Raw genomic sequence first — 27,900 nt, forward strand, 5'->3', positions numbered from 1 at the left:
CATAGCTTCAGCGTGAGGGCTGCTCCCAGAAAGACCAGGTTGTGATTAAAGGGTTGGAACTTACAGCCTCACCCTAACGTCCAGGGAAGGGAGAAGGGCTGGAGATTGAGCTAGTCACCAACAGCCAATGATTTAATCAGTCAGCCTATGTAATGTAACCTCCGTAAAAAACCCTGAACCATGGGGTCAAGAGAGCTTTGGGGGTCGGGGGTCGGTGAACACATCCAGGTGCCAGGAGGGTGACATACCCCAAACTCCACAGGGACAGAAGCTGATAACCCTTCTGGACCTCACCCTTTGTGCTTCCTCATCTGGCTGTCCATTTGTATCCTTTATAAGCAACTGGTAATAGTAAGTAAAGTGTTTTCCTGAGTTCTGTGAACCGTTATAGCAAATCATTGAACCTAAGGAGAAACCTCCATGGGAACCTTTGATTTATAGCTGCTCTCGGGCAGATGTAGGGGTGGCCTGGACTTGTGGCTGGCATCTGAAATGGGGGTAGTCTTGTAGGGACTGAGCCCTTAACCTGGGGGCGGGGGAGGGGTCTGGGCTAACTCCTGTGTCAGAATGGAATTAAATTGTGGGACACCCAGTTGCTGTCGGCAGAGACCTGGAGAGTTGCCTGGTGTGGAAAAGCAACACATTTGGTGTCAGAAGTGTTCTGTGAGTGAAACGAATTGGAGCTGCATTATGCTCTCCATCACTGGATTCACCAGGAAGCCCAAAATCTCAGACGATTGCATTTAAGTAAAAGAGTTCAAGGTGATAACAGTGACTATCCATTCATCTGCGATAACGTAAGGCTTTTAGCGATTTATCAAACAATCATTTGTTGTGTATATACGACAGGCCAAGTGACCAAATGATGCTTTGGGTTACAATAGTTACAACTTTTTCTGCTCTCTAAGACACGAATCCATGTCTGCGTGGGTCATTAGGCTTCTTCTCCGCTGACACTACTCTTACTTCTGTTTTCGGAAGGCTCTAAGTGTTCCAAGAAGATCGCAGTACTTTCAAGACCGACAGAGAATCACTGGAGCCTAGTATGATGGATCACCCTCATGCTACATCCAGAATGGGCCATCCCTCACCTGGCTTGGGACTCAGGGGAAGCGTGAGATGGAAGTTGCTCAGGGATCATCATCAGAATTTTTTGCTGTTGACACGACAATCTCAAGCTCCCATGCTACACCGCCTGGTGCTGAAACATGCTTACGAGAAACAATGGATTATGCACTGAACCAGCTATCAAAACACAGGATGCGTTCTTCAGAAGAAACTGTTGTCTTCATATATCCACTAAGGAAGGATCGGCTTGAAGACACTCTCAAGGCATTCCTCTGAGGGAAACTTTTCTTAGACAATCACTTACAATGTCTTTCCTTACAGGTTATTCTACATTGAAAGTATTAGCAAGCATCCCAGCATGATTAATAGAAGGCAAGAAGGCCACTTCTATAGAGATAAACTATAACTATGGTGTAAGTCAGCAGAATGGTCAAGTAAATCCTGATGTCTCGGCTTATCATGTGTCTATATTAAAAAGAAATTAGCTCTAGAGGTCAAGATAATACTGGAACATAGGGAGAGAATTACTGCTCTCTCCCTGAAGACCTTTCTCCCTGAGGCAAGGCAGCATATACCTTAGATTAAACTGTTATCAGATCTTGGGATTCCATCCATCTTTTATTACTGGCTGGCTCAGAGAGCCCTCTGACTACATGTCATTAGGAAGCTCTCCATCCTCCCTGTGAAGACTCTCCTCCCTCCATCACTCCTAGGAAAATGAACAGCGGCAAAGGGAAAATAGAGATCACTTTCAATTAGATCAAAAACCAAGAGGCCCGGGACTTCCCTGGTGGCGCAGTGGTTAAGAATCTACCTGCCAATGCAGGGGACATGGGTTCGAGCCTTGGTCCGGGAAGATCCCACATGCCGCGGAGCAACTAAGCCCGTGCGCCACAACTACTGAGCCTGCGCTCTAGAGCCCGCGAGCCACAACTACTGAAGTCCACGTGCCTAGAGCCCGTGCTCCGCAACAAGAGAAGCCACCGCAATGAGAAGACCGTGCACCACAACGAAGAGTAGCCCCGCTCACTGCAACTAGAGAAAGCCCGCACGCAGCAACGAAGACCCAACGGAGCCAAAAATAAATAAATAAATTTACTTTTAAAAATGTGGATATTGAAAACATTAAAAAAAAAAAAAACCAAGAGGCCCACTATTTCTAAAACCCTGTCACCTAAAACAGAACTGCCCTTTACCAATGGCAACTTCCACCAATTTAGAAAGGACGTCTCCTTGGCACACATGCTGTTGTGTCACCACAGTGTGCAAAGCTGCACATAAAGAACAGCTCCACTCACTTGCTCTCCCGAATGCCCTCCTCAGGGCAGGCACGCCCTCACGCTGCCTCCTTTAGTCAGTGCTAATTCCATTTAAGGGTCAACTCGGGGGGCGTGCAGGCAGGAGACAGGAACCACATCAGTTACTGGGACAGAAAGATCATTTAAAGGCCTGTAACTACAAAACTAAAAAGGGAATAGGAAGAAGTTATCATGGAGGCAGCAACTGCAAGAGGGGGCTGTGACCTGGAGGGTGGAGAGAACAAAGGGCAGAGGTTGGAATTATCAAAACCTAGAAGCTTGGAGAAGCCCCATGGTGCAAAACCTCTGACACTGAGGAGGTGGTGCTGCTGGGCTGGTGTCTCTAGACTTGAAGCAGGGTGGGGACTCAGACCTTTAAAGAGGGCACCCCAGCCAGTGGCACTGGTGGCTCTGAAGAAGGGGAATGATGAACGGTTCTGCATTTCTGTGAGTGCTGGGAAAACTGCGTGAGAACTGACACGACGGGATGAAGAAGTTGTTCCAGGATGATGCTCACAGACACAGGAAGCAAGTTCCTTCTTCCTCAAGCCTTGCAGCCCCCTCTAGTCAGAGTCTAACAAGCAGCAAACGAGAGAAGCAGAAACGTTTTTGCAGAGTCCCAGCTCCGGTCTCACAAAGCGAGCAGAGAAGGGTGGGTTTGGAGCTGAGGGACAGCAGCTTAATAACTGGCACAGGAAACAATAGGTCACAGGCTGGGAACACTGAGGTGATTCCTTTTCAGACTGTGTCAGAGGCTAGTTGTTTCACCTCATCTTTTTTTTTTTTTTTTTTTTTTTGCGGTACGCGGGCCTCTCACTGCTGTGGCCTCTCCCGTTGCGGAGCACAGGCTCCAGACGCGCAGGCTCAGCAGCCATGGCTCACGGGCCCAGCCGCTCCGCGGCATGTGGGATCCTCCCGGACCGGGGCACGAACCCGCGTCCCCTGCATCGGCAGGCGGACTCTCAACCACCGCGCCACCGGGGAAGCCCCTCACCTCATCTTTTTTAATAGAGGTATTAACTTGGCAATTGTTGGCCCAGCTAGAGACTCCATTTCCCAGAATCCCTTGCAGCTGCATGTGGCCAAAGGGATATGAACAGAATGTGGGCATAATGTTACGTGTGCATGTTCCAGGTCCCCTTCAACTTACAGACAAGTCCCCTGGCTGGTCAGACTAGGAAGACACTGGAAGGATGGCAGAACAGGACTTGCCTCTTCCACAGACTTCCTACAGAAGCCACAATGACTGCCTCATTCTATTCTGAATGCATGTTACTGTAAATGCTCTTTCTGGAAAGAACCAGGCCATACTGGGTCCTCCACATTTGGGTCCCCTATTCTTTTTTTCCTTTCCTTTAAAATTTTTTTTTAATACATTTATTTTATTTATTTTTGGCTGTGTTGGGTCTTCGTTGCTGCACACGGGCTTTCTCTAGTTGCGGCGAGCAGGGGCTATTCTTCATTGTGGTGTGTGGGCTTCTCATTGTGGTGGCTTCTCTTGTTGCGGATCATGAGCTCTAGGCACGCGGGATTCAGTAGCTGTGGCTCATGGGCTTCGTTGCTCTGTGGCATGTGGGATCTTCTCAGATCAGGGCTCAAACCTGTGTCGCCTGCATTGGCAGGTGGATTTTTAACCACTGTGCCACTAGGGAAGCCCATTTTTTCCTTTTTAAAACAACCCATTAAAGATGGAAAAACCATTTTCAGCTCGGGGCCATATTTTGTCAACCTCTGCTTTTAATTCACACCTGTGGTTTCATCTCCCCAAGGAAAGAGACCAGGCCTCGAGTGCAGAGTTCTCTGTCTCCCTGCTGACCCCAGGTTATTTGAGACCATCCATTATCTCTTGTCAGATTAACAGAGGAGCTCCTATTTGGACAGAGGACAAATTCCAGGAGTCTGTCTTTGCCCTGTCACAACTAGACGGGTCACCTAAGGCAAATCATCCCCTTCTGTCCTCAGTTAATCTCTAAAATAAAGAGGTTGAAAGACAGTGGTTATGAAACCACCTTTTACATTTGAAAGCCTACAAGTTACAGTTTTGCATATTCTGACTAACCTCAGTATTACAGCCAGGTTGCCCATGCACCCCCCAACCCCATCCCAAAATTAAACAGTTTTTTCAAAAGAATCAACACAGAACAACACTGGCAGGAAAACGAAAGCATGAACTATGTGTGGCAGTAGACTTCTAAAGCAGCTTAAAACCAGGGGCTTGGGCTTCCCTGGTGGCGCAGTGGTTGAGAGTCCGCCTACCGATGCAGGGGACACGAGTTCGTGCCCCGGTCTGGGAAGATCCCACATGCCACAGAGCGGCTGGGCCCGTGAGCCATGGCCGCTGAGCCTGCGCTCTGCAACGCGAGAGGCCACAAGAGTGAGAGGCCCGCGTATCTCAAAAAAAAACAAAAAAACAAAAAAACCCAGGGGCTTGGTGGATAAAACCAGTTGGGAATATCCCAAGAGAAGAGAAAACGAAAAAAATATTCAGTGCACTTGAGACTTACTATGTTATTTAGATAAAAGTTCCTGAGATCTTAACCAGATAAAACAGTTAAGTCAAAGATAAACAATGAGAAATTTATGAATAATCTATCACACAGTAAGATTTTATTAAAAATTGTTCATCAAAAGCAGAAAAGAGACACATAAAACACCTTCTCAGAAGAGAAGTTCTGCTACACAAACTATAAGCACAAACAGTATCACAGGGTCAACATTTAACCTGCATAAGAAAGTGCTTTTTAAAAAGCACTTGTGCACAATGGCTGTGATGGCTGCTTTTAATTATAAAGGAATTTTACCTTCATTAGAGCAGGCCCAGTGAGGTCTCCACTTATAATGGTTATTTATTACAAGGAATTCCAAGTTTTCCTAAAGACAAAACCAGCAATCTAGTGTTGCCACTAATTTAAATTAATGAGTTTATTGACCAGAGCAGCGTTTCCCAAAGTGTGTTCCGTGAGACTACATTTCCATGAAGAAAAGGGTTCCAGTCCACATCAGGACAGGAGAACCTCCGAGAGGGTCCAAAGCAAAGGGGCCTGATGCACTTGGTTTAACCCGCTTTCCCAACTGACCCTAGATCCTTTTTTTTTTTTTTCTTCCTTTCAAGGAAAGTCTATGAACGTTTGACCTGATTAGTGCTCCATGGTACACCGACCTGGGAAATCCCACTTATGGGGTCTGAAACCCTGGACTATACCATCCACCCACTTTCCTTTCTCATGGGAAACAGACAGGATTAGCAGATTCCATTGCCTACTGGCAACGTACAGAAGGATCTGTGTGCCCCTTCCCTTACCTGTCACAAGAGGCAAGGAAAGTCCCAGTTTAGAGTCTCCTATGTTCAGAAGTTACGTCTGCTTGCTCTTGATATCTCTTTAAAAGAATAAGGAGAGTGCTGCTTTCCAGGGCCGAATGAATAAATAGGAGAGCTGTGGCCGGATTAGCACAGCCCCTGAAATTGTTGCGAAATCCCTCCCACCCCATCCTTGGAAGGGCAGCCTGCAGGTCCGTAGAGACAAGATGAGAGATGGCACTGTGGTCACCCGCCCCAGTCACTGGCGGCAAAATGCCAGTTCTACAACCCAGGGCCTCCTTCCCACAGGGGTGGAAGCAGAGCAGGTCAATCTGGGTGCTCCCTGGTGCTGCCTTTGATTGGAAATACAAGGCTCATGAAACCCCTTTCACCAGTCCCATCTCTGGGAGCCTTGACATTTATCTCACTGTGATCAAAAGGAACCCAAGTAGGAGGAGGGAGCCCTCCCTTTGCCTGGCAGTAATGCACACGGGCTCCAAGAAATGCCATAATGAAGGCAGGCGTGACTCTCAAGAACAAGACAAAAACTTCAGCCCAGTCTTGCAACCACCAGCACCCCACAGAGAACCAACGTCTGATGCGATGGTGACTTCTCAGCCATTCATAATAAGAAGCTTCTCCAAATCAACCTGGGGGATCGGTGGCGTGTGTCACAGCTGGATCATCCCCTCACCCAAAGTAAACTTACTCCATAAGGAATTTCTTCAGAGCAAATCAAATCCACTTGAAAGCCTTAAGAAAATGCTAAACCCAAAACAACTTTATAAATCCTGAAATTACATGGCTCAGTGAAGCACTCTGGATTTCAAGACAGACTGCCCTTCAAGCCTCTGGTATACATACTTTTCATATTCATTTTAATCACATCAAGAAATTCCCTAAGAGATTCCATTTTCTCGGCAAGGGAGGTTACAAAAGAGAATGTGAAATGGACTCATTTTCTCAAGCAAAATGAAACACTTTTATGTTTTATTCATGCAAAGCGTAAACTGCTTTCCTTTGCAGCATTACAAATTGAATTTGCTCTTGTAAATTGCTGTAAGAAAAAAAAAGGAATCAAGAGCAAAAGAAAGTATTAAAAGGAAAAAAAGCAGGAATACAAAGGCCTTCTTTTAGAGAATGAAAACTCAGGGGTCCAGTGGGAGAAATACAACCTTTCACTGACAAACATACTTTTTTATTTACTGTTTCTAAAAGCAATCTAGCTCAAGGGCCCCCAACCACTACATGAGCTTTCTGAGGTCCTGACAGCTGATGCAGAACCCTCAGTGTATTCTAAATTACACTTATCTGCTAACATTGAGTAAGAATAAGAAATGGTTTAAAAAACATGAGTGGGCTTCCCTGGTGGTGCAGTGGTTGAGAGTCCGCCTGCCGATGCAGGGGACACGGGTTCGTGCCCCGGTCCGGGAAGATCCCACATGCCGCTGAGCAGCTAGGCCCATGAGCCATGGCCGCTGAGCCTGTGCGTCCGGAGCCTGTGCTCCGCAACGGGAGAGGCCACAACAGTGAGAGGCCCGTACCGCAAAAAAAAAAAAAAAAAAAATGAGTAACTCAGCCCACATTTCAAAAACATAAGGAAGGCAAGGTAACCTAATTTACACTGATATCACTGGGTGGCAAGGGGAGTGGCTCTTCCTGCTTTGTAGGACAACTGAACTCTGTCTGAAACAGCCTCTCGTCCTCTGTTATCAATGATAAACTGTCCTCGAAACCTCCCTGAGGTCTGACCCCTCCCTCATCCTCCCTGTCTTTGAAAGGAAGCCATGTAATTAGCTGTCTCTGCTAGTGGATGTTGCTTTAACGAATCAAGAGCTAACATTCATTAAGCATTTTCCACATCCCCCATCAGTGGGCCAGTTACTATACACACAGGGGCACATACATACATGTGCTCTGTCATCCTTATTATCACCCTCGTTTCACAGATGAGAGAAAACTAAGCTCAGGGCTTGAATAATTTTCTCAATTGGAATTTTTTTTTTTTTTTTTTTTTGTGGTACGCGGGCCTCTCACTGCTGTGGCCTCTCCCGTTGCGGAGCACAGGCTCCGGATGCGCAGGCTCAGCGGCCATGGCTCACGGGCCCAGCCGCTCCGCGGCATGTGGGATCTTCCCGGACTGGGGCACGAACCCGTGTCCCCTGCATCGGCAGGCGGACTCTCAACCACTGCGCCACCAGGGAAGCCGTCAACTGGAACTTAAATCATATTTTCTCCCTGAACAAAGAGCATTTGGCCTTACTTTAAAGAGTTGGGGTGAACTGAAAACCTCATCGATGAAATCCACTCACAAGCTAACCTTAAAAAAACACAACCCCATCCAGTTGTACACGTATATCATGATCTTCACCTTGGCTCCTGTCTTGAAAACAAACTTGGAGAACAGGAAGTAGGGAAGGATCAAGTATCTTACACTCTTCCATCAAGGCTAAATGTTTTTAATGATACACGAACATCCTCAGATATTTTCCTCTGTAAAATTAATCAGTTCACGCCAATGCATCAACTCCAGTGCTCCAGCTCTGCTAAGCAACTGAATGACAGGTGTGGATGCATAATCTACCCACTCATTTCCCCCCAAAGCACCTGGTCCAGCTGTCACCGTTCATCACTGTTACAAAAGCTCAAAGACACAGCTGTGCTCCCACGAAGGTTTATCCAATCAGCTGTCAGAGGACATTGCAGCTCTCTCTTTTGCAGACCATTTGTCACCTGTGATTCCAGCAAAAATACTTGTTCTTTGATGAATGCTTAACCACTTTCCTCTCAGGCTTAGGACTTGGAACTGAATCAAAAAACTATCAAATCCACTACTGCCCATCTTTGGGAGACAAAGGATGGCGAAGCCAAGGCAGAACCACCTAGAGGATCCCATGACCCAATAAGCCAGGATGCCCAGGAATGGAGCCACCCCAGGGGAGCAGTCTCTCTGTTGTCTGGGATTTTCAGCAGCTTCTGCAATGCTCTTGCCCCTTTTCAACAGAGCAATAAATAATCATCCTATAGCTTGTCCTAAATGCTAGGAGATCCTCGGGTATACCTCGAGAGTTGACAAAGATTAATTTAATCCAAGAGTTAGATGCATTTCACGTAGCCCAATTACTTAATAAAGTATGATGCCTGTGATTACTGTCACTTTATTAGTTAGAATATGTACTTGAAAATCAGAACTTCCTTGTCTCCAGTCACTGGAGAGCAAAAAATTCACAACACACCTATTAAGAAGTACTTGCTGGCAATGACAAACATTCAGTAGAATTTCAGAAAAATACACATTGACTGGAACTTTGGTATGACCAGACATTTCAAACGTTAAAAGAGTTCAGCCATCTTCAAATCCCAGAAGCTCCTTATCAGCATGAGTTAATGATCTAAAGCTTGCGATCTGGATAAACAACAAGGTCCTGCTGTATAACACGGGGAACTATATTCAATAGCCTATGATAAACCATAATGGAGAAGAATATGTATATCTATGCATAACTGAATCCCTGTACAGTGTGAATTTTGCTGTACAGCAGAAATGAACACATTATCAATCAACTATACATCAATAAAACAAACTTAATAATAAGGCATGTGATTAAAGGCTGTACAACCTCTCCCTTCCAACAAGCCCTCTACAAAGAAAATACCAATAGCAGAGCATCTGAGATAGCTGAGACTCAACTTTAAAACAGACTGCAGAGAAGACAAAAAAAAAAAAAAAAAGGTGGGAGTTCAGAAAGCCTGGATGAGTAGGGAACTTAGATGAATGAGGATGAGCGGGGGTTGGGGGAGAAATACATGGAATCCGAGGCAGGATCCAGAGTTGACAAAAGGTTTGAGGTACAGAACGGAAGGGGCTCGGAGGGTTGACGAGGCAGGGATAGAGATATGCTTTAAGTTTTTACATTTCTATAGACAGTCTACTGTCAAGTTTCATATTCAGCAACATGCAGTAAGAGTGAGGCCTCGCTTCAGGGTTAAGCTAAAACTGGGGCACCGGGTGAGGTGACAAAGGACAGCGCCGGCCCGGGGCACTCACCGGCCGTTGTCGCGGCCCACGCCCCACACGCGGATGCTGGCGATGGGCTGCGTGTGGAGCGCGCTGTGGTCCATGGGGTCCACCAGGCTCAGCGTGTCGTTCTCCAGGACCAGGTACATGTCCTTCCCCTGGGAGTCAACGAGAAGACAGGTTACCTTCCTCACGAAACCACACATCCTCGGGATGTCTGTGGCTACCTGGGGGTGTCGGTTCAACGATCAAAAATTCACCCTTGTCATTTGTTCTCCTAAGGGAGAAACATCCCCTCCTGATTAAAAGATTCATAAATCTTTCACCTTCCCCTCACATACCCAATTTCTCTCTCCTTCTCCAAATCCTCTGAAATGTGTCCCTAGCCTGCTTTCTAGCTGGCTCTTATCTTTAATTATTTATACTTTGAATCTTTACTCTAAGAGAAAAGGCTCATGGCGGGTTCCCTGGAGAATCTGGCCTCTTACTGACTCCAAGTCTGTCATCCTCTCACAACCCCTCTGTCCCCATTCCCTCCTCTCTGGCCAGACCCTACCAGGCATCCCCTTGACGCCCTTCCCAGGTCCACAACATGTCTGTCTCTTCTCAACTTTTACACCACTTCTCCTCTGTGTGATCCGGCTGGTAAATAGCAGGCACAGCTTTGTGACACTTCTCAGGGCCACAATAGCTAACGCTGAAGTGGCTTTATCACATCTCAGATGTTATGCGACAGGCTTCAGGTTCCTCAGCTCATGAGTGCTCTAACTTGCCTCACAGCTTGGTTTTATGACCTGTGATTAGCGGATGGGAAAACTGAGGCTTATAGGTTAATTTAAGTAACCTGCTCACGGCCTAACACAGAAGCCGCGAGGCCTTTAGCTGCGCATGTGCTGTTGTGATACCAACACGGGGGAGGCTGAGGTTTCTTGCATCACTCTTCAGGTTTTGGTCTCCTGTCTCCCCACATATTGGCTCTTTGAGGGTAGGAATGCTAGGCCATCCAACTTCACTCCCCTTGCAAGTCCTCAGGCATAATTTTAAGAAACTATTAAACTGTCCACTGAAGGTCCCGGTCAGCCCAGATGCCGTGGCGTGGACGCTAGGGCGGTCTAGCAAGGCAGCACAGGGAGGCTTCCTGGCAGATCTTCAAATCCAAAGCAGGACAGATGCTCCTTGGTCTGGTTTTTGAGAACGATATTTTAGGTCCCCATCAAAGGTTCTCAGAGTAAACACAAGCCTGCTGCCGAAGTGGCAGACGTGGGTGTTTCAGTGCCTCTGCTAGTCAACGTCTAAGCCAAGCGTCTACAGGTGAGATCCAGGATGAGCTGAAATCATCCCCCTGCCCTGCACTGAGCTGGGTGGTGCATTTCTTTTGGATTGATTCAGCTTGGAAACCACAACTGGTCCACACAAAGGCAACACAGGCCATCTTCGTCAATGACCTCTGTCGACAGTCATCGTATTACTGGACAGAAGCGGTGACAGCTGCCAGCTGGTCATCTGAAGTGAGAATGGTTGGCTGAGTGTGCACCATCCCTGAATGAAAATGCGTCGTGGCTTCTGCTGAGTTCATTAGGTACACTCCTGTCTTCCCATATGTGCCCTTTCCCTTTTCTCATGAACACTCAGCAGCTCCTGGTTGACCACTGTAAAGTCTTGCTCATTGGTCTTTGTAACCCAAACGACCAATGCTTATGCAGGTGTCATCTAAAGATGGGACACTCATCTGAAAGTCATGACTTTATTTTCAGTCAGCCGATCAACAAACCTTTAAGGAGTTGTGCTGTGCGTGGTGAGGCATGGCAAAAAGTCACAGCTCATAACCCTGAACACTGAGCTGTACTTTATATACTATGAACTAGAAACACTGCTTGAAGAATTTATCGTTTCAGAAGAAGAGGAAAGAACTGAGAAAAATAGGAATGGCCTAGCGGGGGCTAACTAGGTGGGAAGGCATAGCAGATTTTCAGGCATTGCTGGCCCATCCAAAGCTTTCTTTCCTGCTGGAATCGTGCCAACTGGAGATTCCTTTAGAATCTTAACTTAGCTCTTCTAAACACCTGGTGGTATTCATTAGTCTCTCAAACAGCAGTATAGATTACGCCAGCCGTCCTTCTAAATCCTAGCTGAGATCTATGCCTTTGGTAGAACAGCATTTTGAATGAAGGAGAGAGAAGACAGATGGATAATTTGGTGGGAGAAATAGGCCTGGGTATTGGAAAGGTAATGCAGTGAAAGGAGAATAGAGGCAAATACCAAAAAAGTGTCCTTTTCTTGGCAGGAGAAAATTCTTCCTCCTCTCCCCCCATGCCTGGGATCTAAAAATCTGGTTGGTGATGCAGCTCAGCCCCATTCTAAAGCAGATGGACGCTACCATGCGGAGCCTTGGGAACCTAGCTCCTGCTACGACAGTGCTGCTAGGACGAAGGGTGACAGGGGCTCCTAAGAGCCCAATCAAAAAGCAAACTTTCGCTGCCAATGCTCTTAACTGGGGACTGATCAAGTACAGTGGATTCACGCGGACCACTCTCTTGTGATGCTGTCAATGTGCTTGTTGTACAGGTCTCAGAGCTTGGTAGGAATATGGCTTTTCCAATTTCATGTGATTTTTATACAAATTTGGTATTTTTACTCATTACTTCCCTTTCTGAAATGATCTCAACTAACATTTCAAACTGGAATTGCTTTGTTCTTCACAGTAAGAAAGAATACACAGGTATCAATTCCAAGACTCATGTACGAGGTGGATTTTCAGATCACAAATAAAGAAGACTGTATTATAAAAGGATGATGCGTCAACTTTTAGAGAAGGGGCAACAACGTTTTGGGGTGTATACGTGGGGGTCACGTTCCCCTTTGAGAATGTACTTTGAGAGAGGTATGGGTCTTCTTCCCAGAAAACTGCTCTTGTAGACTGGCACATCCAACTATGCATGGAGGTTAGGGGGTTTCTGGGCCCTTAAGTCCATCCGTGGATCCTTGGGGACTCAGGATACCAAAGTAGATCCTGTCATTTAGACACCGAGAAATGCCCTCTCCCAGGGCCCCAGTCCTCAACGGGCTCTGGCAGGGCTAATAGGTAAATCACAGGTGCATCATGTCTACACCAGCTGCCTTCATGGGAAAGTGACCCCGATAAATACCTTCATCAGCCCTCACTACCAAATCTCTCGGCTCTCAGAGCTCTGGGGTTTCGTGAGGAGCAGTGGAAGGCAAGCAAGTCTGCCATTAATGATTTTCACCTGTTACTTACCTCTCCCCAAATGCCGACTGTATCACGGATGTCATTTTTGCAGTAAGAAAGCTGCCTGATGCAGTTGTTGACGGCAACACTACTCTTGCCAGGGGCGAGGTCCTCCTCTGCCATTTCCACCCACCCCAGAGAGCGCACAGCAAAACACTAGGAGGAAAGTCAAAGAACAGGAGATTACTCACTGGCCACAGGTCAACGTACCTTAAAATCCTCTACAAGGTGTACTCAATGCGTCTTTAATTTCTACAAAATGTTCAATCATCTAATTTAGCAATGAATCCTAGATTGTTGGAAAATTAAATTGTGGCTATTTTTTGCCATTAAAAAAATGTAGTAGGACTTCCCTGGTGGTGCAGTGGTTAAGAATCCACCTGCCAATGCAGGGGACAGGGGTTTGAGCCCTGGTCCGGGAAGATCCCACACGCTGCGGAGTAACTAAGCCTGTGTGCCACAACTACTGAAACCCACACGCCTAGAGCCCGTGCTCCGCAACAAGAGAAGCCACCGCAATGAGAAGCCCGTGCACTGCAACGAAGAGGAGCCCCCGCTCGCCACAACTAGAGAAAGCCCGCGTGCAGCAACAAAGACCCAATGCAGCCATAAATAAATAAATAAATTTAATTTTAAAAAAATGTAGTAATAACTATCTTCTTGCCTAACTTTCTCTGTGTGTGTGTGTGTGTGTGTGTGCGCTTGTGTGTGAGTGTGTTCAGGTTTTTTTTCTTAGAACAGATTACTAGAAGTAGAATTACAGGGCTAATGGGTATAAACATTTCTAAGCACCTTTATCTAGTATAAGGCAGGGTTTTTTTTTTTTATAGTAAGAAATGTAACCCCTGTGAAATTTGTTACTTGTTAAGCACCTGGGAGAAAGAATTAGCTACATGTTTGTCACTTGTTTCTAATAACAATGAGGCAAAATGTATTCTCTAATAACCAGAAATGAAAAAAAAAAAAAAAAAAGGAGAGAAAATGTGCTTTCATGATAATAGGTCTTAGCATTTGTTACTAGCACCAAATCCTGAAAGCCTGCAGAATGGACGGACTTGTGAGATACCTTAGAGCACAAATTCCATTTATTCTTTTATCATTTAGAGATATTTGATTTGAGATCACACTCCTTGTTTTCCTTTTAAAAGTTCAGGTGTTCAATTTTAAGAAATATAGAAAGTATCTTATCCATATTATAACAAGCAAAAAATCCAAAAATTTATACAGAAAGAAGTTCCTGGGACATACGAGGGTGATCTGGCTAGAGCATCTGCCTAGCTGTTAATCACCAGGTTTACCAGGTGGCTGGAACTGCGGTTTCTCACCGCAACCTGTGACCTGGGTCTCCTCCTGAGCTGCACATCAACTGAAGAGACCACCTTTTAAGGACAGGAGGGCAGATAAGGTGCCACACTTCTGTGGAGCCAACAGGCTGTTTCTCAGAGTGTCTTCTGAAGTTCCCCAAAGTGAACTTCATAATACAATGAAGAAATGCAGCCAACTGTCCCAAAGTGACCACATTCATTCTAGTTCAACCTTCTCTGTTTCAGACCCCACACCCAGACTTGGTGCCTCCTTCCTGAATTGCAAATCACACGTTCTCAGGGGAAAACAAAACACAAAAAGACCAAAGACAACCCGGTTACGCTAACAGAAGGTGGATCCTCACGTCCTAAAGGGAAGGACCGAGGTACCTGCGTCACCGCCCGGACAGGAACGTTTCCTGCTCACTGACGGTGCACACGATGCCTTTTACAAATACACCAAAAAAGAGAAGGTCATCCCTACAACAACCGCGAAAGCTACTCAGGACCCTGTGTCCTGAGGAAAGGTTCTGGGAGATGTCCTCACATTTCACGTGCTCATGTGTTTCTGTTGGAGAGAAACTGCCCAAGGGGAAGAGGATGTCACAGGTGCAAGGGCAGCCCCTTGCCCAGAACTTCACCGGGCTCACAATGCCACAACCCAGCCCTCCCCCGTCATTTTCATCTTGTTACGTACCACCCTGTAATGGAAAAACTCAGCTTTTCCACCTTTACCAAAGCACCAGTAGGGTGTCCGAGAATTCAACTCAATTCTGACACCATCCACCTGGAGAGAGCGTCAGATCCTGCAGGTTAAGGGCTCAGTTCTACAAGACTGTCCCCCCAACAACTGCCCGCCCCACCTCCTGCCTCCACCAACTTCACATGCCAACCCCAAGTCCAGGGTGTCGCCTGTACTTCTGGCCGACCAGCTATAGATCGAGGTTCGGATGACCCCCTTCTTGAGTTCATTAAATTTGCTAGAGTGGCTCACAGAACTCAGAGAAACACTTTGTATACCAGATCACTGGTTTATTATAAAAGGACATAACTCAGGAATAAAGAGCCAGAGGGAAGAGATGCACAGGGCAAGGTATGGGGAGAGGGCCCGGAGCTCCCATGCCCTCCCCAAGTGCCATTCTCCCCAGGCTCCACGTGTTCGCTGGCCTGGAAACTCTCTGAACCGTGCCCTCTGGGTTTTGTGGAGGCTTCATTATATACGTGCGACTGATTAAGTCACTGGCCACTGGTGGCTGAACTCAACCTCCAGGCCCTCTCCCTTCCCTGGAGGTGGGTGTGGAACTGGAAGTCCCAACCCTCTAATAAAATGGTGGGCTCCACTGGCAACTAGCCCCCATCGTTAGGTGAGTTCTAGAAGTCACCTCATAGGTATTTAGTCATTTAATCCTCTCCTCAGCCCTGTGAGGTCAATACTAAGTTACTGTACCCATTTCATAGAAAGGAAAGTGAGTGAAGCACAAGGCTGATAAGCGGTGGACCCAGGATGCAAGTTAGGCAGTGCGACTTCTGCGCCCTCACTCTTAACCACTCTGCCATATGCCTGAGAGCTTGCTGGAGGGACAGCATCCGATGGGGCTGGGTCCACAAAAGAGGCACAAGAACACAGCCAGTGGTGTCAATACAGTTTGAGTGTACCTGGCCCAAGAGCAGGGACAGCCTAAATTATAATCTTAGCTCTGACTTACAGGTACTGTGATCTTGGCCGTATAACTGACAGAGTCCCAATTTTTTTCTTATTTGCAAAAATGGGAATAATAATGATAGCTAACTCAGAGGGTTCTTACAAGGAGAAAACAACATAATACAGGCAGAAAACCTAGCACACAGAAAACACTCCATGAGCATTGCTGAGTGAAAGAGCAAATGAATGTAGTGTCACATACATCTTAAAAGGAGTCATCAAAGGGGGAAAATGAAAGGAGATTTGAAATCAGCGTGACCCTATGCTCCAATTATCCTCAGGAGGGTTCTGATTTATCTTTGTTGCTCTGGAAAAATTATTAAGAGCAGCTCCTTTTACTCTTAAAAGTGTCCTAATTTGTATAATAAATTATTATAATTACTCTAGCCAAAATTCCAGTGATGAATCTGGTAAAGTTGCAGGATACAAAATTAATGCACAGAAATCTCTTGCATTCCTATACACTAATGATGACAAATCTGAAAGAGAAATTAAGGAAACACTCCCATTTACCATAGCAACAAAAAGAATAAAATACCTAGGAATAAACCTACATAAGGAGGTAAAAGACCTGTATGCAGAAAAACTGTAAGATACTGATGAAAGAAATTGAAGATGATACAAACAGATGGAAAGATACACCATGCTCTTGGATTGGAAGAATCAATACTGTGAAAATGACTATACCACCCAAAGCAATCTACAGATTCAATGTAATCCCTATCAAATTACCAATGGCATTTCTTACAGAACTAGAACAAAAAATCTTAAAATTTGTATGGAGACACAAAAGACCCCAAATAGCCAAAGCAGTCTTGAGGGAAAAAAAACGGAGCTGAAGGAATCAGGCTCCCTGACTTCAGACTCTACCTACAAAGCTACAGTAATCAAGACTATGGTACTGGCACAAAAACAGAAATATAGATCAATGGAACAGGATAGAAAGCCCAGAGATAAACCCACGCACTTATGGTCAAAGGAGGCAAGGATATACAGTGGAGAAAAGACAGTCTCTTCAATAAGTGGTGTGGGAAAACTGGACAGCTACATGTAAAAGAATGAAATTAGAACACTCCCTAACAACATACACAAAAATAAACTCAAAATGGATTAGAGACCTAAATGTAAGACGGGACACTATAAAACTCTTAGAGGAAAACATAGGCAGAACACTCTTTGACATAAATCACAGCAAGATCTTTTTTGATCCACCTCCTAGAGTAATGGAAATAAAAACAAAAACAGGGCTTCCCTGGTGGCGCAGTGGTTGAGAGTCCGCCTGCCGATGCAGGGGACACAGGTTCATGTCCCGGTCCGGGAAGATCCCATATGCCGCGGAGCGGCTGGGCCCGTGAGCCATGGCCGCTGAGCCTGCACATCCGGAGCCTGTGCTCCACAACGGGAGAGGCCACAGCAGGGAGAGGCCCGCATACCGCAAAAACAAACAAACAAAAAAAACAAAAACAAATGGGACCTAAAGAAACTTAAAAACTTTTGCAAAGCAAAGGAAACTACATTGCAAATGAATCAACAGACAAAGGATTAATCTCCAAAATATATAAACAGCTCAAGCAGCTTAAAAGAACAAACAAACCAATCCAAAAATGGGCAGAAGACCTAAACAGACATTTCTCCGAAGTAGACATACAGATTGTCAACAAACACATGAAAAGCTGCTCAACATCACTATCATTAGAGAAATGCAAATCAAAACCACAGTGAGGTATCACCTCACACCAGTTAGAATGGGCATCATCAGAAAATCTACAAACAACAAATGCTGGAGAGGGTGTGGAGAAAAGGGAACCCTCCTACACTGTTGGAGGGAATGTAAATTGATACAGCCACTATGGAAAACAGTATGGAGGTTCCTTAAAAAACTAAAAATAGAATTATCATATGACCCAGCAATCCCACTACTGGGCATATACCCAGAGAAAACCATAATTCAAAAAGACACATGCACCCCAGTGTTCATTGCAGCACTATTTACAATAGCCAGGTCACGGAAGCAACCTAAATGCCCATCAACAGACAAATGGATAAAGAAGATGTGGTACATATATACAATGGAATATTACTCAGCCATAAAAAGGAACAAAATTGGGTCATTTGTAGAGACGTGGATAGATCTAGAGACTGTCATACAGAGTGAAGTAAGTCAGAAAGAGAAAAACAAATATCGTATATTAACACATATATGTGGAACCTAGAAAAATGGTACAGATGAATTGGTCTGCAGGACAGAAACTGAGACACAGATGTAGAGAACAAACATATGGACACCAAGCGGGGAAAGCGGGGTGTGTGTGTGTGTGTGTGTGTGTGTGTGTGTGTGTGTGTGTGTGTGTGTATGATGAATTGGGAGACTGGGATTGACAAGTATACACTGATGTGTACAAAATGGATAACTAATAAGAACCTGCTGTATAAAAATAAATAAATAAAATTCAAAAAAAATTCCAGCGAATTCAGCCTCTGGCATAGAAACCAAGGCTTGGATGGGACACTGAGATATGCCCAGGTGGAAATGGGGTTCAAGATCAACAGCAGCTGCTGTCAGTACAGCATCCTGGTGATCCTGGTGGGGGTGAACCCTAATACACCAGCATTACTGTGGGATGGTCCTAGGCCCTAAAACTAGAAGCCAGGAGCACATTTCCCCACTTTCTCTAATAGCCTACTTGAGAGTCCTACAGCCTGTGAAGACCCAAAGAATTTATTAACAATAAGGAAGGTGAAAAAGAATACTGGCTGCATAAAAAGAAATGAAATTGAGTTATTTGTAATGAGGTGGATGGACCTAGAGTCTGTCATACAGAATGAAATAAGTCAGAAAGAGAAAGACAAATATCGTATGCTAACACATATATATGGAATCTAAAAAAAAAATGGTTATGAAGAACCTAGGGGCAGGACAGGAATAAAGATGATAAAGACGTAGACGTAGAGAATGGACTTGAGGACACAGGGAGGGGGAAGGGTAAGCTGGGACGAAGTGAGAGAGTGGCATGGACTTATATACACTACCAAATGTAAAACAGATAGCTAGTGGGAAGCAGCCGCATAGCACAGGGAGATCAGCTCGGTGCTTTCTGACCACCTAGAGGGGTGGGATAGGGAGGGTGGGAGGGAGATGCTAGAGGGAGGGGATATGGGGATATATGTGTACATATAGCTGATTCATTTTGTTATACAGCAGAAACTAACACACCATTGTAAAGCAATTATACTCCAATAAAGATGTTTTTAAAAAATTAAAAAATAAAAAATAGAATGTGAAAAAAAAAAAAAGAATACTGGCTTTTTTGTACTTGAGTCCAAGAATACATGGATTTCAAAAAACAAGAGCCCTCACAATATGATTAATTTTCCGTATGTAATTTAGTATCTGATCTGAGAAGTTTCACCGCTGGTCCCTACGGACAAAGGAAGGGGAAACGGGTTTATGGAAGGGAAACTCCAACTCCACTAAGCAGCGAGCTCCGTTTCCTTTCAAAGAACCAAGCGGCAAAGAGCAACCTGCGCTATTTGGTGCTGCCCTCGTGTGGCTAGGAAGGTTCATAACCAACACCACTTTTCCTTAAACTCGGGGATTAGAATCAGCTCTGTGAATAAACACTCATTTCAGAGAATAGGAGGAGCTCAAAATATTCAATCAAAATATGCAATCAAATGTTTAATCAATCTGACTTTCCAAATACTTTTTTTAAAGTTACCTGTTGGTCATTTTATTTATTTATTTTTTAACATCTTTATTGGAGTATAATTGCTTTACAATGTTGTTTCTGCTGTATAACAAAGTGAATCAGCTATATGTATACATATATCCCCATATCTCCTCCCTCTTCCGTCTCCCTCCCACCCTCCCTATCCCACTTTTTTCAAAATTTGCAAAAAATATCAACATTTGTACTTATATTAATGCTCATTCTTCAATAGCTCTTTACCAAAAGGGCAAAAATGAGTAATGGATGGTTCAGGGTATGGACTGTGTCATCAGATGGATCTAGATTCAAGTCATGACTTTGCTACCTACCAGCTGGTGACTTTGAGGAAGTCACTTAGGTCTAAGACTTCGTTTTTTCATCTGTAAAATGGGAATAATAATAGTACCTATACTTTATAGTATTGTTGTTGGACTAAGTGAGATAATGCAGGTAAAATATTTAGCATAGTGCCTGGCATGTAATAAGAACTCAACAAACCTTTATTATGCTATTGATAAATTTTAACTTTTTCTCTATGTGTGGATTTTTAAAGATTTCTCTAGTTTAACAGATCTCAGCCAAAGCTAAAACACCCAGAGGGCTTTGTTAAAACACAGAAAACTGGACACCATCCCCATCGTTTCTGATTCAGCGGTCCCCAAACCTGCATTTCTAACAGCCTCCCAGGTGACACTGAAGTTGCAGGTCTGAGGACTACACTTTGAGAACCACTGCCGTCCACAGATGGCCCCTTCCTTACTCAAAGTCATGCTGTTCCTACGACTGGTTCTGAAAGGCGAATCTGGCAAGTTAGTTAACCTCTCTGTGCCTCAGTTTCCTCATCTGTAAAAGGTGGGTACTAAAAATCCCTGTCTCACAACACCCTATCTATGCTGTGAGGATGAACAGGGCAGGGTTTGCCGCTGTGCCTGGTGCTGCTGTTAGTTATTACGAGCATTTAGGGAACCAGGGTCATGGCTGAACTGGGAGGGACCCAGCTCTTGGCTTGGGGCTTCCTTCTCTCCCACCGGGTTTCTCTCCCCGGCCCTGGAACCAACTGTCATATCCTGGTTGGAAGCACACATCCTGTTTCAACTTCTGTTTCTCTGAGTCCTCTATTAACAGAAACTGACGCCTGGGCAGAACCTCTTCCTAAGACATGTGTCGAGGGGTAGAACTCAGTGCCAAGCCCTTGGTTTCCAGGGCCAGACAGTCCCAGGTCCACATTCCCATCAGTGGGAGCTCAGCCTCCACGAACCTAAGTTTACTCAGTTGCAAAATGACAATAACCGTAAGCTCAGAGCACTTCTGGGAGAGCCAAAAAAGCAAACGAGGAAGGTCAGGGCTGGGGCACTGCAGGCCCTCAGCAAATGTTCCCTCTCTTCTCTCTCTGGCTGCAGGAGATCCTCTCATGGCCGCCTGTGTTCTCCCACAGGCCTTCCACTTCTCCTTGTCCGAGCTTCGACGAGGACAAGCAAGATGAGAGCCTGCTGGCAGAAAACTGGGGGCCTCGTTCCTGGACCACGAGGTGGGGCAGGGGATGGAGGAGGGGAGAGACGAGGGAACTGGAGCTACTAGAGCTACAGTCGGACACAAACCTTGCCTTTCTCCCAGGCGAGCCAGCCTCCGTGCACGGCATCAAAGAAGATGCTGCTCAAATGAGCGCAGTCTGTGAAGTAGCGCATTTGAAGCCCAGAAATGGTCAGTGCTCTACATAACTACGGAGGGATGATGACGAAAAAGTAAACGATACCAGAATTGACAGCGACACTAAATTATAGGTATGAAGAAACTGAGAAAATTTAAGAGAAGAGCTACAATTTGTAATCCTAATGAACACTCACTTATAGGAACTGCTTACCATTTAAGCCTAATTACCCTGCAGCACAATAACCGTGCCTTCAAGTCAACAAACGTTTACTGAGTGCCTGTTAGTTTCTGGAGACATAGAGAAATGAGTGCGACGCGGGGTAGACACAGAGGGGAATCCACGACACGGCAACGAGAAATAAGGGGATGCAGAGGCCCACGTGCGCGCTGGTTGCTCACGGAAGGAGAAGGCTTTTTTTTTTTTTTTTTGTGGTACACGGGCCTCTCACTGTTGTGGCCTCTCCCGTTGCGGAACACAGGCTCTGGACGCACAGGCTCAGCGGCCATGGTTCACGGGCCCAGCCGCTCCGCGGCACGTGGGATCTTCCCGGACCGGGGCACGAACCCGCGTCCCCTGCATCGGCAGGCGGACTCCCAACCACTGCGCCACCAGAGAAGCCCGGGAGGAGCCTTTTAACTCACAGAGAGGGAGTTATGAACAGCTTCTGGAAGGAGATGGTATTGAGCTGAGCCTTGTAGGATGGATGGGTTCATTCATTTCACAGAGATTTACTGACACCTGTTATATGCCAGGTACTGGAGGCACATCAATGAACCAAAGAGGCCAAACACTCTGCTCTGAGTAGTACTGCAAAAAACTGGAAGGGCGTATTTGTTTGGCTGTGACACCAGAGGTCACACAGCTCTGTGGACATGAACCACAAAGAGTAAGGTACAGTGGTATGGGGGGAGGGGCTGTGAGCACCGTGGTTTAGGGCCCAGGTTTTCAAGTCACTGCCTTGGGATCCAATCCCAGGCTGGCCACTATGAGCAGTGTGATCTGAGCCAAGTTACTTAATCTTGGTGAGCCTCAGTTTCCTCATCTGTTGCAGTGAGGATAGCGGTATGGACCTCCTGGGGGTACTGGCATGATTAACGGTAAGGCTTATGCTAAGAACAGGGCCTGGCCCATCGGGAATGCTCACGGAAAGGTGGCTACTGTTTTCACAAGGTCTCTGATCCCTGTCAAAAGTGTCAGGATTGAGGAACACCACCAACAGTCAGGCAATCAATCCTGTTACGTTTTTCCAACTAATGATCCAACCTCACTACGGCTATACCTTGTGCCTGGGGGTGGGGAGAGGCCCAGGGCCTGGGGAGGAGCAGGGGGTGGAACCCTCAGGTCCACCTAAGAGTCCCCGGACCTCGGAGAGCCACGGACGGGGCTTCAGCAAGTTCTAAACCTCCTGCAAATATATCCAAAAGTATGTGTGTGTTTGCATACTGCACAGCCTCTGGGGGAGCACAACCTCGGAAATGGCAGGCACTGCCATTAAAAAGAAAGGTGAGGGAAGTCCAACAGCCAGTTTTGAAAACCAATGACTGTTTTTGATGCAATGTAAGCCCCCTCGATATTACCCTTGATGCTCCAGCAAAAGTCTGCTACAGAGATGGCTGACATCAGGAATTAAGAGAAGGGTGTACTCCTCCCCTGTGGAGATGCTTGGTGGAGGAAAAGTAGTGGCGGAGGCCTCAGAGTGGAGAACAGGGAGTCAACACAAGAGAAATATAAGCCCAGGGAACGGGCAGAACTGTGCTGGGGAACCCATGGACATCGCAGGACACAAGACTGGGATTCAAGCCCATTTCACCTGGATTCTAAGAGCATATCGATCCTGCTGCTGCCTGAGCTACGCAGAGCTGCTCTGCGGAGACTCTTTATATCTGTGCTCTTGAGGTCAGGTGGAAAAAAAATAAACATATTCTCACTGTACGTGACTATGAGGAAGGACCTTTTGAATAATCATACATCCCACGTAGAAACTGTGAGAGAATCCTTTTTTATTTCATCCTGGTGGCCACAATAACATATCCATTTAGGGTACATTCATCATATTTGATAGCCTACGTCCTGGGATCTCTCCCTAAGGATTCAGAACAGCCCTCTGCCCTTTCCCGTCCCAGTTATTGCATCAGAGACAGCACGAACCTGGCTTCTGCCCACAGGTCGATCGCTGGACCATCCAGATTTTTTTTTTTTTTTTTTGGCAGTACGCGGGCCTCTCACTGTGGTGGCCTCTCCCGTTGCGGAGCACAGGCTCCGGACGTGCAGGCTCAGAGGCCATGGCTCACGGGCCCAGCTGCTCCACGGCATATGGGATCTTCCCAGACCGGGGCACGAACCCGCGTCCCCTGCATCAGCAGGCGGACTCTCAACCACTGCACCACCAGGGAAGCCCGACCATCCAGATTTTGCCAAGAAATAAGGCAGCTAGTAAACGAAGGGCTGTGACCTTAAATGACTTTTAGAGTCTGCTGTTCTAAAAATGCATAGGCTTTTCAAGGTTCAAAATATCTTCCCTGGACATGGCTTCTGTAATAGGGAGGTCTTTAGCAAATCAGAGTTTGTGGTCATGATACATAGGAATGTAGATCATTGTCATTACAGACACAGTTTGAAATAAAATTAGGCTTCCTCTGCTACTGCTTTTCTTTGAAGCACAGAAATACTTTCTAAATCCAGCATCTCAATGGGCTCGGCCAGAGAGGTACCTGGGGACTCTGGAGTGGAGCATGACCCAGTTCTCCATCTGGCTGAAGCAAAGAATCAGCCTGATTAATTATTCAGCACGGCAATGACCTCGGCAGCCAGGGACAACCCAGAGAGCATTTCTACACTGACCCCAATGAGCACTTCAGCTGTTCCTTCTGTTTCTCCCCAGGCTGTCTGCAACATGGTGAGCATTCGGGCAGAAAACAAGACACCTGGCCCTTTGGGGCTCTGGGCCCGCAAGTGCCATTTACTTAACTCTCCCTCTTGCCTATTTTTCAGAATAAGATCACCCTACTGGAAAGGTACAACCTATGCTAACATTCTATGCTGACAGCTTCTGCTACAAAGAGGACAGTCATCATAATAACTACCATGCATGTGGTACTTACAGCGTGCCAAGCACTAAGGATTGATCCATAATTGAAATATCGTCTACAATGCCCACCTCCCCGAGGGCCTGCTCCCCTGGTTCCTGGTGGTCAGTTCATGGAGGGGGGTTCCCAGCGGGGGTCAGCACTGTCTCTAGTAAATAACTGGCTCCGTTCTTAGTAAACACTCTGGAAACCTACGAGGTCAGAGGGCAGGAATGCCAACCAGATTCCCTATATTCAGGAAATGCTCAGAGCATGTTCAATGACAGGGACTCAAAGCTAAACTATCTAACGGAAGAAGGGGAAGGTGCACCACAGTTTAGAAGCAGTGCCCGTAGTCATCTCTCATGCACAACGTGGAGCCTCGCAGGTTTCTGAGATTTAAGGCTTCGGTGACTTTAAATCCTTAAATGAAAATGTAAGGATTCTTTCAAAGCCCTGTGCCTTGATTTCTCCCTCTTTGTGCCATTCCCCAAGTCAGCTCCTGCCTGCGATGACTATTCCGCAACTGCTCCTTCTGCTTTATAAAAACGCTTGCTGACTCACCACTCTACCACATCAAGAAAAGCAATCATTCTGAGATCTACCGGAAACGAGGTTTGAACCACTGATGTGCTGAAGGGCACGTGCAAGGGCAGTCACACTGGGAGGACCGAGAGCTGATTCTGCATGACTTTAAATATTTAACAGTCTCTGGGCTGTCTCTGCTTCCTCACGCGTCCTCACTGCACGGTCTCTTTGGTGGATGAGCTAGTCCAACTGGGCAGAGCTGTAGCCTGGGTTCCGCCTCTCCCCTCAGGTTGGGGGGGGTGGGATTCACGCTGGGGAGTGGGACGGTGCCAGTGCACTGGGTTTTGACTTTTAACTTCAAACACACGTTTGAGCAGCACTGAAGTCATGACACCAACAGGTCTTGCTTTTAATTGAAGACATAAGACATGCATTTTTGCACAGCAGTGAAATCATGATCTCCATATGCCTTAAGCATATTTCTAAGTGTTTATTATTGTCTTAAACACAATATTCTCACTGCAGCACTATTTACAATAGCCAGGACACGGAAGCAACCTAAGTGTCCATCGACAGATGAATGGATAAAGAAGATGTGGCACATTTATACAATGGAATATTACTCGGCCATAAAGAGAAACGAAACTGAGTTATCTGTTGTGAGGTGGATGGACCTGGAGTCTGTCATACAGAGTGAAGTCAGTCGGAAAGAGAAAAACAAATACCATAGGCTAACACATATATATGGAATCTAAAAAAAAAAAAAAGGTTCTCATGAATTTAGGGGCAGGACAGGAATAAAGACGCAGACGTAGAGAATGGACTTGAGGACAGGGCGGGCTGGGACGAAGTGAGAGAGTGGCATGGACATATATACACTACCAAATGTAAAATAGATAGCCAGTGGGAAGCAGCCACATAGCACAGGGAGATCAGCTCAGTGCTTTGTGACCACCTAGAAGGGTGGGATAGGGAGGCTGGGAGGGAGGGAGGCACAAGAGGGAAGAGATAAGGGAACATATGTATATGTATAACTGATTCACCTTGTTATAAAGCAGAAACTAACACACCATTGTAAAGCAATTATACTCCAATAAAGATGTTAAAAAAAAATTCTCAGTAGTGCTTAGGTGAGGGGATTTCAGAACGAGAAGGAGGAGGGAGGGAATTTGCATTTATTTTGTTCCTATGATAGAGGCTCTTCATTGATTACCTAATTCAATTTAGTTTAATTCTCACAATGAAGTGAATGAGGTATTCTACCCACTTTTGAGAAGAGGAACCTGACTCCTAAAGGAATCCTGGCAAGTTTAAGGCTTCATAAAACATTTTGGAAAATCTGACTTTGCGGCACTGTGGTCGTCACACTTGATGCTAACTAACACTTGTGAATGTGGTGGTGAGGAGGGGGTTGAAGTGGGCGAGAAAGAGGTGGCGGACAACAGTGTCACACGCAGCATTTATTACGAGTGTCTGTGCACACATTACACAACGAGTGGGAAAAATCCACTTCTCCTTTACTACTCACCCGGAACGCTTCACTTCTGACCCTTCTCGTCACCAAATGTGAGGGGGGTTTTCCCCACTCCAAGCAAGTCTCTGCAACACCAGCTGGGTGTGCTACAATTTAACTCAATCCTGACACCATCTACGTGGATAGAGAGTCAGATCCCATAGGTTAAGGGCTCAGACCCACAAGGCTGCTTGCCCCACACACCCGCTCAGACACCGACTGCAAGTCCAGGTTGTCACCTGTGCTTCTGACTGACCAATCGGCTACAAATTGGAGGCTCCCGTGACCCCCTCCTCGGGTTTGATTAATTTGCTGGAGTGGCTCACAGAACTCAGGGGAAGTTTACTTACTAGCCCACCAGTTTATTATAAAAGGGTATAACTCAGGAACATCCAGATGGAAGAGGACAAGGTGTGTGAGAAGGGCGTGCAGCCTCCAGACTTTCTCCAATCATACCACTCTCCCAGCACCTTCACGTGTTCCCCAACTCAGAAGCTCTCTGAGGCCTGTACTTTAGGGGGTCTTCATAGAGGCTTCACATGATGAAAGTATGATCGATCATTAATTCCATTTCCATCCCCTCTCTGGACAATGGGGGTAGGACTGAAAATTCCAAGCTTCTAATCATGGCTTGGTCTTTCTGGTGACCAGCCCCAATCCAGGAGCCTACCTAGAGTCACCTCATTAGAACAAGACACTGCTATTGTCCAGGAAATTCCAAAGGATTTAGGAGCTCTGGGTCAGGAACCAGGGGCAGATACATGTATGTATGTGTGTGTGTGTGTGTGTGTGTGTGCCACTTTCTTTTACCTAATCAACTCATGGCAACATATGAGATAATGTTATTACTATTCCTATTTTACAGATGAGGAAACTGAGGCACAGAGTGGTTGTTATGGACTGAATTGTGTCCTCTCAGAATTCATATATTGAAGCTCTAACCCCCAATGTGGCTATATTTGGACATAGGGCCTTTAAAAAGGTAATTAAGATTAAATGAGGTCATAAAAGGGCTTAATCCAGTAGGACTAGTGTCCTTATAAGAAGAAGAGGAGACGCCAGGAATGTGAGCACACATAGTAAAGATTACATGAGGACACAGTGAGAAGGTGACCGTCTGCAAGCCAAGGAGAGAGGCTTTGGGAGAAACCAAACCTGCCAGCACCTTGATGTTGGACTTCTAGCCTCCCGAACTGTAAGGAAATCAATTTCTGTTGCTGTAAGCTACCCAACCTGCGTGGTATTTTGTTATGGGAGCCCGAGTAGATTAATACAGTGCTGTATACAAACCTAAGGTAACCAGCTGGCATTCAAACCCAAGTTCATGAACTGACAAATCCCTGTCAACACGCCATGCTGCCTCCTAGGAGCCGTAACATGGCTGGTTTTCCTAAAGGGGGGGTGGAGGGCAGGCATACCTCACTCCACACCCAGGGACCTCAGAGAGGACCTATAACCCTCCCTCAACCTGACACACTGTGCACATGCCCTCCCCCAG

General features: G+C 46.0%; 1 protein-coding gene across 31 annotated transcripts in view; it reads right to left on the reverse strand.

Moving 5' to 3' along the window:
* The window catches only part of APBB2 (amyloid beta precursor protein binding family B member 2), a 375,701-nt gene that overhangs the window by 59,456 nt on the left and 288,345 nt on the right, over positions 1-27,900 (reverse strand). For all 31 annotated transcript variants that reach the window (XM_032631928.1, XM_032631917.1, XM_032631906.1 and 28 more), the window contains 2 exons: positions 12,939-13,085; positions 9,713-9,840 (listed from right to left, as the gene is read on the reverse strand). In XM_032631928.1, the coding sequence (XP_032487819.1) occupies positions 9,713-9,840; positions 12,939-13,085 (275 nt within the window). The remainder of the gene's footprint in view (positions 1-9,712; positions 9,841-12,938; positions 13,086-27,900) is intronic.

The sequence above is a fragment of the Phocoena sinus genome, chromosome 5, assembly GCF_008692025.1.
Source record: "Phocoena sinus isolate mPhoSin1 chromosome 5, mPhoSin1.pri, whole genome shotgun sequence".
In the NCBI taxonomy this organism is placed as follows: domain Eukaryota; kingdom Metazoa; phylum Chordata; class Mammalia; order Artiodactyla; family Phocoenidae; genus Phocoena; species Phocoena sinus.